Raw genomic sequence first — 16,438 nt, 5'->3', positions numbered from 1 at the left:
GTGGCTGTGAGTACCGTTATATTTTCTGTCGAACGTGTTGCCGCACTGTTTGTGTTCAATCCGCCGCTTAAAACTGACACGCAAAATGGAATTGAAAATTATACAGTGGACCCCCACATATTGTGGTTATGCACTGATTTTTTAAAATATATATATATATATATATATATATATGTTTTTCGTGGCGACTGTGGTCTGTCTGCTCAAGACCAATAGCGAAAAGTGCGGGGTGCGAAGCCGGCGGGCGTGGGGAAAACTCGTAAGTCAAGGTACCACTGTTTTCACAAAAACAGCCTTCGCGGGGAGGGGAATGGACGGGTGTGCTTTGTCATCAGAGGCCCCCCCCCCCCCCCAAAAAAAAAAAGAGAAAAAAAAATCACTGCAATAGACATATTCCAAAGTAAAGTGTCAGTATGTTGAGGCAACGACGATCACCGCTCATTCCCTCGGCTGTGCTGTGCTTAATGGGACAACATGTGCTGGTCACTTCATGCCGTCGTCCATGTTGACTTAAAAAAAAAAAAAAAAAAAAAAAAAAAAAAAAAAACATGCAGAAAGAGTTTGACATCAGATGAGATCACCGGCCGGAAACAAATCATCTCGTAATCCCTCCGGGGTTATGGCAGGTTCATGCTCGCTGGTCCCGTCTCCTTGAGCATGGGGGGGTGCGTTGAGGGGAGGGTGGCGGGGGGAGGGGGGTCAAAGGTCTCCGGGCAGGCGTCTACAAGGCCGAAACTCGCACAATGTTGCTCTGAGAGTACGCCGAGGCGGGGCCGGGCGAGCTCGCCGTGGGGGAGGCCAGGGTCACCATGCGGGGGCTGACGTAAGCTTGGTCGCATTTCAAGGGCGCCCTCTCGTCCGGTTTGGCGTTCAGGCTGGAGCGGCTGCGGAAAGGAAAGACGCGCGGGAGACAACTCAGTGGACTGCAGAGCGACACCGAAGTACAAACGTGGCCCGCCATTGTAATGGAAGGCCACCGTTTGCCCTTTTAATATTTGTTGTTCCACAGAGCGGAGACATTCGGCCGGATTTCTCATTAATATGCGACATGTAAATGAGCTTTGCTCAGACTGGATGGTTCATTTTCTCCAATTTAAATGTGGGAAAGAGCTTGGCACGGACGATATTTTTTTTTTTTTAAGAGCAAAAAATTTGCACCTGTGAACTCAACTCGCTTCACAACAAGCAGCACTTTGGTGCTTTTAATGCATAAAACAAAGAGAATTACACGTGTATTGAAAAGAAACATATTGTTTTGCCTTAGCTTTGGTGCTTAGCTTACAAGCAATTGAAGGGATGGATATTTGAGCACAAATGGCGTGTTTTCTTTATCCTCTGTAAAAAACAAAACAACTCCTGTTACTGCAGCTTACTGAGGAGCTGTGACTATAGCGGAGAATATCCGTGAAAAATCCGTTAAATGTTTAAAATGGACCGTACCGACTTTGACAATCCCGCTCGATCGTCCACGGTGGGAGAAGCGCGGCGCTTACCTGTTGGCCACGGGCCTCTCCGGGATCCGGATGGTGCTGAGCTCCTGGTTGTTTGTGCTGGGCAGGCTGAAGCCGCTCTTATTCCTGTGGCGCCGCGAGCAGCACGAGCCCAGGCCGTGCGGCGGCGACGACGACAGCGACGAGGTGCGCGAGCCCGACTTTTTGATCACCGAGATCTCCGTGCAGTTGGCCTGGAACGTCTGCTCGTCCACGAACTCGTGGTTCTGGATGGAAACGAGTCGCCGTGTTAACGCACACAAGCGGGGGAGTACTCGGATTCTCTAAAAAATTAAGAAATACTGATCCGACTCTTGTACTTATGTAAAGGTAAAAAGTATGCACCCCTTAAATGTACTTAAGTACAACATAAAAAGTAACATTTACTGCCAATTACTAACGAGACATTTTGACAGCTTGGCACATTGGGGGGGGGGAAAAAAAAAAAAAAGTCCTGTGAAATAAGTTCACGGAATATCTTGCTTCTCCAAACATTTTGCTGTTGTCGTACAATACAAAAGTGGCAAAGGTACTTTACTGGCTGGCACTCTCTTCACTTTAAGAAGAAAAACAAATAAAGATGAGCAAAACTTGCAGTACCGGTTCAACTCATGTACAGTTTATAGTTCAAACAAGTACAGTCTATCTAAATAATGGGGGGGGGGGATTATCATAATTATAGAATAATTTCAGGAAGATTAAAAAAAAATCTCAGCGCTTTTTGAAAGGAGAAAGACTTTTTCTACACCAAATGGAAATTCGATTAGCAGTGTATTTATTGCCTGTTAAGGCCTTAACAACTCTTTATACCTTTGTGCCGATTATTTTTTTTATAGTTGTTTAAATGCAATCTTTGTGAACAGATCCCGAGTCTGTTTGATTCATCTTTTATTTATCGAAACTATTTCAATGTCGACGTTCCCTCCCATTAATCATTAGTTATTGCCGTAAGATGGCGCCAAAGCCCTGAATTATATATCGTTAGCGCTTTGGCGCCATCTTGGGGCATTTATGGAAGAGCGCAAAAGCAGCGAATAGGAGGATAGATTCCTAGGAATTAGTCAATTGGTGGGGGCGGGATCACATTCATGGCGCATGTCGTTGTTTAAGAGCTAGCTAGCTTTTTCCCCAATTTTAGGCTATTAAATCAACGCGTTCCCAGTGGGTCTCGCGCAGCTTGTCTGTGAAATTCAGGTTTGTAAACCACTGTAATGACGAACAGATCCCCGTAGATGGCGGCGTCGCATCGCTTTGGATTATGAGGTGGCGAATCGCAGCGTGTCACGTCGACTACGAGGCAGAGAAACGCGCGGGACTAAAGTGTGTGTGTGTGTGTGTGTGTGTGTGTGTGTGTGTGGGCGCATCGCGACGGCATGAGGCCTTTATGGAGCCGCGGCTGCATGAAGTGCCACCGAGGAGCGGACTGCCCGCTGGAGGTCATTAATAAGGAAGAACAGTGATTTACCGCACGGGCTGGCGCAGACGCATCCTCGCATTTAAAAGGCTCTTAAGCCTCTAAATTATACATCGGATGAAGTCAAGCGTGCCGGTTTGTTTGTCGGGAATAATGTTTCTGGCTGGCTGGAGACATGTTATCATGTCGCTGACGTAGGGGGGGGGGGGGGGAGGAAGCAATCTTCCCCGGCCCCATTCGCAGCTATTTTTAACTCCTGCCGCATATGAATAGATTCCACATTTAGCGCACGGATGAAAAAAAACTCACTTTGGTTCTATTTGTGTGTCGCGTCGCATCACGGGCGGACGCAACCGCTAATCCGGCCCCGCGTGAGTGATACGGCTTTTGCACGGACGACCTGCTTTGTAGTCCGCTATTTTAAACTGTGTAAACAAAAGAGGAACAATTCACATCCCTAGTGTGGTCGGACTCTTTTTCTGGTCCTTGACGCAAATGCAAATACAACAACTACAAACACTGATGATGATGATGATGATGATGATGATGAAATGAACTGAAATGTCCTTAACCTTTTCCATTCCCCCACCACCCTCCAAACAATTGTTGTAATGTGGTTTTTAATAAGACAAATAGCACTCTGTAATATTGTAGATTGATAAAAACATACAGTAATGGCATCATGAAATAAAATGATAAAGAATTAAACAGCTTTTGTCCCACTTTCTCCTTCAATTGTGCTGCTCGTTCTGGAGTGTACGCCTTGGCCACCTGGGGGCAGTATAAGACGGACATACGGCTATACATTACTGAAGGCTAGCTCCTCACACTGTTGGCAGTCATGATTGACTATCGACTCACAATCGAATCGTTACTCCTTGTACTATTCTGCAATAATAGTACAACAAATGAAACATCCGATTGGATTGATTGAAAACGATCAATTGAACCGGCAAGAGTACGCTGGCGCATTTCGGCTGGCGTGTTTCAGCTCCATACAGAGAGGTTTTTCTTTTCCGTTTAAAATGGCTTACTTTGACGAGGATCCCTCGCCGTACGTTGGCCACTGGTAGAATCCGAGGTCTGTTTCGCGTTTGACAGTGGACTGCACCGAGCTGCCGCCTTTGCATGTAGCCTGCTGCTACTTAGCCTGCTGGCTACCTAGCCACCGCTGCGTTGGATGAACTTTCCCCCATTAAATCTGCCGCGGCCCCACTCTCCAGCGATGGCTCGTGTTGTGGCACTTGCTTGTTATCTGTGCAGCTTCCTGCAGCTTGGCTAAAGGTTTTAAACAAACTTAATGACGATCTCGGTGAAGCTACAATGCTTACATGCACAGAAGCCGTGCACGCTGAGTCAAAATGCCGGCGGGCGTGAAACAACAGCAGTGGCACCATTGCAGCTCTTGTCGCACTAAATTATGTGTGTTATTCTTTGATTCGTTTTGATTCAAATGCGAAAATTCTGATTCGGCGTTCGTTTTCTCATGGGCATTTGCGAGTCAATCCGAATCACTGATTCATTTGTAGCGCCAGTATGTTAGCATTCAACGAACAGAGGCTACGTGGTTGGCTTTAAATACACGACGTCCCTGTGTTTTATATTGAGTTTGACAGTAAGTGACCAGATGAGAGTGGCAACAAACAGTATTTCCGAATTATATCTGCCAAACTCCCGGTCATCGTTTCTCAAGTTTGCGCTCACAAGTCAAAGCAAAAAAATGGGCCTGGTCACTCGAATTTCTCAACACCGTTGTATAAACGTTTTAAGGGTGGGGACGTCTCTTATTCACAAATTGCTGCTATTTGCGGCAGATCTAATAGCGATAGTCCACCATGCAGTTGTTAAAGTCAAGCGTCGAGGCGCACTATTGGCGAGGTCGAAATACTGTCGGACCTTACCGTGGTTTTCTCCAGGCAGTGCAGCAGGTGATGGTGTTGGCTCTCGAACGGAGGGCTGGCGGCCTTCCCCACCAGGGCTTGTCCTGCCTCCTTGGAGGCCTTGGAACACACACAGTGAGAGAAACAAGACACAGTGCATATCCGTGAGCAGGTTTGGAACATTCCGAGCGTGATCCGTTCGATGCAATGAGCGTCAGGCAACAGCGAGCTCGGTGATGTAGTGGAGAGTACACAAATGCTGATCTGTAGCACGGCAGCCAATCTACTGCGAACCGGGTGAGCGGGAATGTTAGAGATAGACCGATATGTGTTTCTTATTATGATTATTATTATATATTGTTTTTTCAGGGCCAATACTGATACTGATTATTAGTCGTCACGGAGGCTGATAACTGATATTTGGACCCGATATTCGTTTGCAATTAGCTATTGGTATCACAATTTAGAATCATACCAACGCTAACACTTCATTTAAATGCCTTGAAACAGCTTTTCAGATTTGCAACGCTCACTTTATTTTTTTAGTTTTCTCTTAGAAAATAGACCTATTTGTTGTGAAATGTAAACAAAACGTGCATGAAGCAGTTTGTCGTATACATATTTTAGGTTTGTTTTTAAATGCTTTTAATCATGTAAAGCACATTGAGTTGCCTTGTGTATGAAATGTACTATATAAATAAATTTGCTTTGCTTTGCTAATAAGGTCAAACAAAAACTGAAACAAAATAAATATCTCCTTAAAGTCTTCTATGGCAAATAAAGTTTTCCAAAAATTTCAATTGAACTGCAATGTTAATATTTCACTGACTGTATGTTTGTTTTAAGTTCAAACAAAAACAAAAAGTGCAGTGAGTTCCCAGAGTCAGCAGCATTTCTTATACAGCAAACTGAAAATGTAAATAAATGAATAAACTGATCTCTTATCGGCGTTTGGATTTAAAAAAAAAAAAAAAAAAATCAGTTGCTGATATGCGTCAAAATGCAGAATATCGGCAAGCCCGATAATCGGTCTGGCCGATAATCGGTCTATCCCTAATGTGGACGTATGGCACAAAGTTTTTTTGTTTGTTTTTGTTTTGTTTTGTCGAGAAGGACGGTGGGAGAGACCAAAACGGACGATTCAGTGCAACAGCAGTGGCACGCCCGGGACACAGATCGAACACACTGCACCAAACACAGCACAGAACCGGAAAACCAGCACGACGACACCACACGCACACACTTTAGATGAAGCTCTGCACGGCTCTGGGATGGAAGATGTTAGTCTGCGCTTACAGCCGGAGAATGTTCTCGAAATCACACACAGCGGATCAAAAACAGAGTTTAGAGGAGATGCGAGGCTGAGCAGACAGCCTCCAGAGGCGACCCGCTATCCAGGAAGCCCTCTCTCTTTTTTTTTCATTTTTTGTCCCCCCCCCCCCCACCCCCCCCCCACCTTCCCTCCTTCCCCTCCAAACGCTGTTGGACAGACATGCAGAGCTGGGTCACGAGCCAGCGGGACTGTAATGGCTATTCTCCGCCGCAAGGCGTGGAGCGCCCCCGCCCGGCCCGCCCGCTGCACGGACAGAGAGAGTCTGTTGACCAAGCATGTCGATGCCGAGAGGCGAGAGGTGCGATGCAAGAAGACGATCACACGGAAGCACTGAGATGGCAGCAAACCCCTCCCCCCGTGAGTGCGGTGGCATGCCCCCCCCCCTTCCCCTCGCCCCCCAGACCCGACATTGCCCTCCCCCTCGAGCCGAGCGGCATGCAAGCGTCAGCGAGGCCCCCCGAGCGTCCTCTTGGCCCCCGTTACCTCCTCCAGTGAGTCGATCAGGAGCCCGTTTTGTTTGTAGCGCATATAGGCATTAGTGCCCCGAATCTTCACCGCACGGATTCTAGCGAGCCGAGTTTTCTGTTTGAACAAACAGACCTCGGTTTTAGCCTTTGCTGTCAGACTAATTGGTTCCGTCTCCCCGTGGCAGCCCCGCTATTTAGCCACGAGCGGCTAAGCTTGAGATCTACGATGAGTAAACTCTGCCTTAGCAAACACGTTCAGGATGGGGAACATACACACATCGCTATTGGAAAGCTGCTGACATGATTGCTCTTAAGATCATGTCTTCTTCCTGACTCCCACTGAAATGTACTCTCAGCCACTACACACAGGAACGCAATACAAGATGAATATCCCGGAAGATAGCGTTTGTTCTGTGGGGATACGGCGAGAAGAGAGGGGGGGGGGGGGGGGCAGATAGGAGGAGATAAGAGAGCAGAGGGGGATTTAGTACCCTCTGGGCTCGTCGCTTCTCCGCCCTCTGGCTTTGGTGGTAGATGCGGCTGAAATTTGACACGATGACGGGCACGGGCAAGGCGATGACCAGCACCCCGCTCAGCGAGCATATGGAGCCGAACACCTTCCCCACGATTGTTTTGGGCACCATGTCGCCGTACCTGGGAAAAACAAGCAGGCGTGAGTGGAAAAAGTACACTTTGGGAGAATTGACTTTTTAATTGCTTCTTTTCAGATCGTCGGGCCTCTGGAGCGTCTGCCTCCCCATCAAGTGTGAAATTAAACAACCGAGTAAATCATTTGGTCTATTTCCTTGAGCGAGTCGCTGTGGACCTCCGCCATCGCTGTTACTTAATATCTACTTGTCAGACTCTGGTTGAAATGATTCCGTTTTGGGGGGCAGTTTTGTCTCAGGGAAATGCAGATGATAGCTTTTGTTACCATGACAACCGAGAGAGGAGCTCGAGCGTGGGACGAAGCGAGCGTACTTGATTGATTGTTTTGACGCTTCCAGCAGCTTTTTTAAAATTATTTTTATTTTATTTTATTTTTTCTCTAACACCCCGCCCCCCACCCCCCCCCCCCCTCCCTATCCGCCCGCACACGAATGACGTGTGCGCCGGAGCCACAGCTGGTTAGTTTCACCAATTTCACCAACCCCGACTCCCCCCCCACCCCCCCGGCCCCATAAAGCAAGCAAGCGCACAGCCACAGTCAATTGCGGAGGCCGCCTTCCATCACCCAGCTGCTGCATTACACCTCCCAGGTTAGCACCAGACATCCATTTCCTCATTTGCAGCCTTCCTAAACACAGCCAGAGATGAGAAGAATATTTGTATGCAAAAACATTTCGATAATTGGAGCTTACAGTAAATTGCCCGACCAGAGAATTTCCTCCTCCTGTCCAGCTCATCTGATCAGTCGTTCCAAACAACACCACCGAGATATAATTTGTACTCGGGTGACGCAACAGAGTCATCGAGACAAATAACACGTTTGACAGTTTTTGGCTTCATCTGATTATTAGACGGGATATTACACTCATATTTAAGACAACATTCAACAAGGCCCTGCTGACTTCTGCAGGACGGGAAGAAAAACAAAACAGCAACAAGATCGCCAGCAAAATACACTCTTTGTCCTCACTAGTAAGACAAATCAGTGCACGAGTAGAGCGACTTTTCTTACTAGTAACCAGTAACTAGTATCCACCACACTCTCTAGTGACATTTGTGCACACTAAGCAGGACAACTTTGACTTACGAGCGGGACTACATTAGTCACTTCACTAGTAGTACTACTACCACACAGTTGTCAACTCGTGCACAGTTCTCGTGGGTGTTTGATAGTGTTCCAAAAAGTGAAAGTGGCTCCGGATCCTCACCCACCCCAGCTGAGGTGGTTATTATGTAAATTAGCTTGTTAACCCGTTCACTCTCAGCCATTTTCAAAGCAGAGTTCCCATGTGGCCAGCTACGTCGAAGCTTGAATTTCACAGAAAAGCTTCGGAAGGCCCTCTTACACTCCTACCCGCTGACAACCGAACTTGACCAATATGAACGGTGAACGGTCGGTTTGCAGTTGGCGAATATAAATATCCATGATAGTGAATGAGTTAAATGAACTATTATTCTTCCTCCTTCATGTGTTTTGTCTGAATAATGCGGGAGAGCTTTTATTAAGACCTGGCCCGTGTTTTAAATTGTGACGAACAAATGCATAATATGTCTCCTTGAAATAGTCCAACCAGGAGTTTTTGTTGTGTGTTTCATGTTATTTTTTGATAGTCTTGAAATAGTCGCAGTGACCTCGGACTAAAAAAAAAAAAAAAAAAAAAAAAAAAAAGAGAAGTTCGACATTAGCAGCGGCTGCGGAATAAATAGGACTTATGTGAAGTGTCTTCTCGACGGGCTACTTTCCACGTACTATTGTGATGTACCACTTAAAGCTCCTTTCATATGTATTCGCTGGCCGAGGCCAATCAATACCTTCGTGTCGTGACCAAGCGTCCCCCGTCGCCCCCGTTAGCCAAACAACATGCGAAAGATACAGCGAGTCGTACAATATTGAGGAGAGGTAAAAAGCAAACGGGAACGGCGGGGATGCTAAACCCCGGAGACATTTTCTTCAGTTGATGGCGTGCGTTGTTTTTTTTTTTTTGTTCTTGCTCTTACATTCAGGCAGATGTTACATTTTTAAATGCGGGCATGTGATGAAAGCGGAGCTGCGGAGAAAAAGTCTCTTTGGAAAGCATCCATGCTCCCTTTGCGAAGGTCAGTCAGATGACGTATTTATTTCTTAAGGCGCACATTAAGAAGGCTGCGGACGTGTGGCTACAAGCAATCTCGAGTGTTCCATTAAGATAACAGACACTTTATTGGCACGTACGCTGAACCTTTAACACTGACATCGGCTCCTTCGCAATACGCGGCTGCGATAGCATTCTTGAGTGGCGTACACACGTACCAATTTTCAACAGTGGGAAGTAACCAAGTGCAACCTCATTTCATCCTAGTTTTAGTGTGAGGATAAGAAAGTAGACCTTGTTCCTTCCTATATCGCTGATATTGTATTATCACTTTGCAGTGAGACAAACCAAGAGGTCTGTGTTTGAGCGGGGGCACCAGCTTTAGAATAGCTACATAGGACACGCCCCTTTAGAGCTGGTTGCCTACGGCGACACTAAGCTAGGAGGGTCAAAGTCGTCAGCGCATTTCAGGTGCGTGGACGGCAAGAGAACCAAGAGCCCAAGGATGCCGGAACATTGTGCTGAACTGGGACCTTTTAAACCTTTTTTACGGGTCAAAATTCTTTTGGGGGCCGGCAGTGGGGACATGGAAGCTTACCTAACCAGCGAGAGCTCTGGCGACGCCACGGTCTTTCGAGGGTTTCTTAATAGCAAAAATCACGTACACGTTTCACACTGAAAGCTACTTTACAGCACAAAAAAAAATAAAAAATACCTGAAATGCGTAATGTTTGGATCGAGAGAATTTAACGCCACAGTGCCTTACAAAAGCAAAACCGATTTATTTATTTATTTTTTCGGGCGAACTGAGGTTTAATAAGAGGTTCCACTCGAATTGCTTCACTTTTTTTTTTTACATTTCACTGGAGCGATGGAGAGCCTGAAGCTCACTCATAGCTCAAGTCATTGTTTGCAAGTCAAGGCAAAAAAAATCGGAAGAGCGACGGCTTGTAACATCTTGGCACTCGTAAGACGACGTAGGGCTGTATTTATTTTTCGGAGGACTTTTTGCTCTTACTCTTTACAGTTAAAAACAGATGTCCTTCCTACTCCTTACTTTTGATTTTGATTGATTGATATCTTGGGGTCTTAATAAGGCGAACCCCCCCCCCCCCCCCCCCCAAATTTCCCGTCTGTCGCCTGATTTAGACAACTTTTTGGATGTTGATGGCGACAAAAATGTTTCACGGTGAATCTCTTGTCTTATGCCAGAATAGAAAAGGCAGAATAGAGGTACGGTGTATTTTTTCCAGAGAACTGAAGGTGAGCTCATCCGCTCAACCCAGATCACAAAAAATGGTTGTTTTGATGACCTCCCAACAAAAGGCGCCTGCGATAGATTTCTAATCAGAACCGCTGCGGCAGCATACAACAGTGTGTTCATTGTCAGTTCATTCCAAGGTAACATTCCAATTAAATCTCTCTTTATAATCACTCTCGCTTTCATGTCTCCAGTGGATCTTTTCAGCCAATGAAAGCAAGACTAGCAAAGCAAAGCAAACACTCGTACTGCCAATTAGGGAGCAGGGCTCGATTTCTCGGACGCAATTGACCGCGGCGGGTCCGACCGACCTCGATGATAATGTCTACAAATTATCGGCACGTAAGATGCATGTTGCTGAATAGCCTTCCACAGCCGCTCGCTGGCAGGCAACACCGAGGCCGGGAAGGGAGCTGAATGACTGATTCAGAGGGTGTGTTTGCCCCCTCAATATGTGCACCCTGCGCTGCGGAGAAATGCAGGTGGCGCGAGATGAATGACGGAGACCCAAATGCGTAAATGACCCGAGAAGACCGTTACCTCCTGAGAGGAAGACGGATGGCGTGCGGGGAGGACATGAGCATTGCCACAACAGCCGCACGTCTCTCCAGTGAGGCGGGCGAATCTGAATGTACGACCACACGGGAGGTTGATTCGTCCATAAATGAACTTGTCTAATGCCGGCGGCCGTCTGCTTCTTGAGCCATTAGGCCTCGGGTGTCCACCAAGGCGCGGGGCCCTACTTTTACAGAGCTTGGGCGGAAAGATGTAAATGTGGACATTTTAATATCATGCTTGACGGGACGGGACTTCGTGTCCGACAGTTTGCTTTCAAGCTGAGTAATCTCACAGATGTCATTAGTTTTACAGTTCATTACAGGTCAAGCCATTTTCCTACGTAATCGCAGAGGGATCTTGAAAGCAGGTGTCAATTATGGATTCCAGCGAGGCTCTTAAGCAGGAGAGCCTTCCTGGTACATATCCACAATTGGGACGAATTTGAGCATTTTCCCTTCTTTGCCTTCAAAGTCAACAAAGGCCTGATTGCTAAATGTCCCGAGAAGATTATCTTGTGGTGTATGGGGTGTTAAGATAGATTTTTCATTCTGAGTCCGCTCAGAAAATGGTCAGGGCCAACAATCGTAAGTGTCAACCCTTCCGATTTCAAATCCCAAGGTCAATCAATGGGTCGATCGACGGACTCCATGATTGTGAGGTGAAATGGAATGACAACCAATCAGGAAGTGATCTGAAGGTCACGCTGTTGTCGGACACGTTTTTTTTTTTTTTAAAAAAAGGTGAGAGATCTGCCACATTCCACATCCAAACTGCCAACACTGATGAAGTACTGTACACAGAACGATAATCCGGCCTAATTTGTGCAGTTTTCTAAAGACGGCAAAGGTTGGATGCTTGTAACAGATTATCCTGAGTGATAATCCAGTGGTGTGGGATGTGTTAAGAGTGATTTTTTTTACTCCCTGATCTGCTCGGGTCTTCTGGGATGAAGTGCAGTCCCATGTTGACTGCATCATCCGCAGACCTGTTCGCTCGGTAGGCAAACTGCAGGGGGTCCAGCAGGGGACCTGTGACGCTCTTGAGGTGGTCCAGCACGAGACGTTCAAAGGACTTCATGACCACAGATGTCAAGGTGACAGGCCTGTAGTCATTTAGACCCGAGATTGCAGGTTTCTTGGGGTTGGGGACTGGAATGATGGTGGAGCATTTGAAACAAGATGGTACTTCGCACAGTTCCAGAGATCTATTGAAGATCTGTGTGAAGACTGGAGCGAGCTGGTCCGTGCAGACTTTGAGGCAGGATGGGGACACATGGTCTGGGCCTGCTGCTTTGTTAATCTTTTGTTGTTTGAAGATGCGTCTCACATCCTGTTCGTGGATGGTTAACGCAGAAGTCGGTGGTGTGATAGTGGTCGGTGGTGTGGCTCGGTGGGTGTGGGGTGTGAAAGTGCCCTTTTCAAATCTGCAGTAGAAGGTGTTCAAGTTGTTGGCTCAGTTCTCAGCTTGGGGGGATCGTCGCTTGTAATTTGTCAACAATTGGAATCCCAGACTGATTTCGAGTCGTTAGCGCTAAACTGTTTTTCCAACTTTGCTGCATACTTCCTCTTTGCAATGTTAATTTCTTTAGTCAGCTGGTTTCTAGCTCGATTATACAAGACCCTGTCCCCGCTTTGTTATGCGTCCTCTTTAGCTTGGCGAAGTTGCTTAAGTTTGCCAGTGAACCACGGCTTGTTGTTATTGAATGTGTGAAATGACTTTGTTGGTACACACACATCTTCACAGAAACTGATATAAGATGTGGCAGTGTCCGTATATTCATCCGGGCTGCCAGCTGAATTTTCAAAGACACTCCAGTCTGTGCACTCTAAACAGCTTTGAAGTTCCATCTTTTCTTCATTGGTCCACTTTTTCACTGTTTTCACTGTAGGCTTTACACATTTAAGTTCTTGTCGGTATTAAATGAATTAAGGAGTGATCAGACGAGCACAGCGCTGCACGAGGTTTGGCACGGTATGTGTTGTTTAGCGTAGTATAGCAGTGGTCTAAAATTTTATTTTCCCTGGTTGGACAGTGGATGTGCTGCTTGTATTTAGGGAGTTCGTGGTTGAGTTTAGCTTTGTTAAAGTCCCCGAGAATAATGAGGGGTGAGTCCGGGTGTTTTTTTTCCCAATTTCGTTGATTTGTTCGGCAAGCTTTAGCAGTGCGGCGTTTGTGTTAGCTTGAGGCGGAATGTATACACCAGCGAGAATGAATGATGCAAACTCACGCGGCGAGTAGAATGGTTTACAGTTCAAAAACAGCGACTTTAAATGCGGGCTGCAGTGTGTGATGAGCCCCGTGACGTCCGTACACCATTTTCGTTGATATGGAAGCATATCCCGCCGTTTTCCCCGATGATTCCATGTCGCGGTCTGCCCTGTGAAGATGGAAGCCGGGAAGCATGACGGCGCCATCGGGTACAGCCTCACAAAGCCAAGTCTCCGTAAAGCACATGGCGGCGGAACGTCCGAAGTCTTTACTGGTCTTTATCAGAAGATGAAGCTCGTCCATTTTGCGAGGTGGATGGACGGAAACGGCAGTCTGTATCCTCTCTTGCGGAGTTTCACCTGGATGCCGGCTCGCTTCCCTCTGTGGCGGCGCCGCCTCCGCCTCCATGCGCCAAAGACTGCGGTCGCTGCTCCTGTGAGTAACTCAGCGGAAAAACTGAGCGGATTTGCGAAAGTTGGTGAAAGAAAGTCCGGAGTAGGCTCCTTGATGGTTAGCAAGTCCCCCCTTGTGTAAGTGAGTCGTGTAATGTCTCCAAAGACGAACGAAAAACACAAAAACAATACTAGCGAGCGACCACACGAGTAGGCGGCGCCCTCTTGCCTATCTGACAATCTAAGCAGCAGAAACCTCAAGCGATCACGGCCTTCTTAGCAAGATAACTGTGAATTAGAACATTGACTGTGTAGCCCAAATTAAACAGCATCAGTAGCCAAAATAACTGGTAGGCTAGGCTAATTTACGAATCAGGGTAGTATGCTTGCCTTTGGGCAGCATCTACCATGACGAAAAGCAAAGGCATACCATTTACCTCACATAGCGTCTTAGTTTCGACTGACACGTCGTGCCGTCGAACTGTGGTGATGGAGAAGACTTCTCCTACAACATTTAAAAGAAGAAAATCATTTATCCAAGCGCTGTTTTCTCAATCGCTATGCCTTGGTCCAATGACATGGAAGGGTTTGTTTACTTGTGGTGCCATCTGAGAGCGATTCAGTTTTTGCCACCCGGAAGAACGTATGACTTCATGGTGAATTGCCGTATAGGAGAAGTAAGAACACACATGACAATTTTATTCTTCGTCATGCGTGGGGTTTCGCACATTTAAAAGATCAGTTCAGATGTGAAAAATCGGCATGTGCGTACCCGCTGAAATGGGACTTCTCACGTGTTGCTGAAAATGCAAAAACAAGCAGTCAACTGTGGAATAGAATGCATTGCAGCTCTCGCAGCGAGCTGAAAAAAAAAAAAAAAAAAGGAAAGAGCTCGCTGGAGAGAGGCACTAGCGGTGATGGATTGTTCATAAAGGGGAGCGAGCTGAGCTACACCATCTCTGCCTCCTTCGCCATGGCGGCGGCAGGCCGAAATTAACAGCAGAGAGAGATTAAAGCCATGTTGGAGCTTTGTCTCCGACTAGCAGGTACCCACGTTCGCAACGCTGTGCAGACACAGAGGTGGGGCGCAAAAAAAGATGGATGGCCAGATCGTTATCCACCTCACAGCGGAAGGCGAGGCGTGTCGGGATGACGGAGTATCAATTCGCCGGTCCCACCTATCTCAAGCCTCTTTGAAAGTGTCTTAAAAACGTGATCTGTAGACTCCATCCAACATTATTGCACACAGAGACACATACTTGGGTTTCTCCTACAACTGAAAGTATGGAATAATGACCTCTGCAATGGGTGAGAGGTAATTGCTTAGTTGGTTAGTTAGCAGGATTAGGCAAACAAGTCCACAACCTGGCGCATGTGCTGAGCAAGAATCCTTCTACATTTGAATGCAAATCCGGATAAAAATGCAAATGATGTATTTATTTTCTGTGTTTGCCATTTGAGTCACAACGGAACCCTTCCACCCGCCCTTTTCGTCGGTCTGCACGAAGCACAAAGTAGCCTGCTAACTAGCAATGTGGACAGCCAAACCAACAAAAATATGACGTTACACATTTGTATATTCCCGTTTTTGTTCTTTTAGGACTAATGGAACAAAAACGTCCCGTGCCTCAGAATGCAAATGGCGTAGTCCCATTCAACTCATCCTAGCATCAAACAAAAGTTTTCTCCCCCAAAATCAAACATGATACAGTCCCATCATCTTTTTTTTTTTAACCCTTTGTGTCCCAAACATGTTTCATGTTTGATTTATGTGACAGCTTTTTACACATTTTATTATTGTCAGACCGCACACTGTCGACTGCACTTCCAAGACTTTGTGTATCTCACTGGCTTCTCTAAAGGTGTGAAGTGTCATTACTTATTATTCATGGCCCGAAACATGTATTACTTCAAAGAACTGTTGTCACAAGAACTGACATAGTGTATTCAAATAGCGAGAGAGAGCGAGAGATAGCGAGAGATAGCGAGAGACAGTAAGCAGCTGAGAGGGAGATGAGAGTGAGCTTGATAAACAGCGAAAGAGAGTGAGATATCGCAAAAGATGGCAAGAATTTGAGGCAGTGAAATAGCGAGAGTAAGGTATAGATTGAGAGAGAGATATAACGAGTTCGATAGACAGACAGATTGCGAGATTGATTGCGGGATAGCGAGGTAGATAGCTAGAGAAATTGCTAGCTAGCTCGATAGACAGACAGATAGTGGTCACCGTGGCGACGCCTGCGATGCAGTTCTGACAAGAAAGTGTTATATACAAATGAGTTCGAGGCTCATTTTAGCATAGGTTTGTATTTTTGTTAAAGTATAGTGTACTGTGAAAACAACGCTGAACACACACTTGAAAACACGTGATTGCGTGTGTACGTACGTGTGTGTGTGTGTGTGTGTGTGTGTGTGTGTGTGTGAAAAGGTCTCTCATATGACATCTCGTTAAACCAATCCCCCCTTCCTAAAAAAAGCACTCTTGTTGCTTGATTGTCTTCCAGAGAAGCCTGCGTCTGAAATCTGACTGCCATCTGGTTAGTGGGAAGCGAGGGGGGGGGGGGGAGGGGGGTGAGGGCCGGCGGGGGTGCTGCCTGTATGACCGTCCAGATACGTCATTTGTTTATTTGTCCTTTCAGAGACACGGCGCATCTTTATGTTCAGACTTGAGATATAATTAAATTCTTCAGCCGG

General features: G+C 46.5%; 1 protein-coding gene across 2 annotated transcripts in view; it reads right to left on the bottom strand.

Annotated features, from left to right (window-relative positions):
• Positions 1-518: 518 nt before the first annotated feature.
• Positions 519-16,438, bottom strand: part of LOC133402983 (potassium voltage-gated channel subfamily D member 2-like) — a 46,249-nt gene continuing 30,329 nt past the window's right edge. Inside the window, exons 3-7 of one of the 2 annotated variants that reach the window (XM_061677390.1) lie at positions 7,076-7,238; positions 6,601-6,699; positions 4,806-4,904; positions 1,494-1,717; positions 519-884 (exon numbers count right to left, since the gene is read on the bottom strand). In XM_061677390.1, coding sequence (XP_061533374.1) covers positions 722-884; positions 1,494-1,717; positions 4,806-4,904; positions 6,601-6,699; positions 7,076-7,238 — 748 coding nt within the window. In that variant the 3' untranslated portion in view covers positions 519-721. The remainder of the gene's footprint in view (positions 885-1,493; positions 1,718-4,805; positions 4,905-6,600; positions 6,700-7,075; positions 7,239-16,438) is intronic. The other variant, XM_061677389.1, reaches the window with a different exon arrangement.

Source organism: Phycodurus eques, chromosome 5, assembly GCF_024500275.1.
Source record: "Phycodurus eques isolate BA_2022a chromosome 5, UOR_Pequ_1.1, whole genome shotgun sequence".
Classification (NCBI taxonomy): Eukaryota; Metazoa; Chordata; class Actinopteri; order Syngnathiformes; family Syngnathidae; genus Phycodurus; species Phycodurus eques.
Note: the sequence above shows the minus strand (reverse complement) of the source record. Positions and strands in the feature narration are given on the sequence as shown.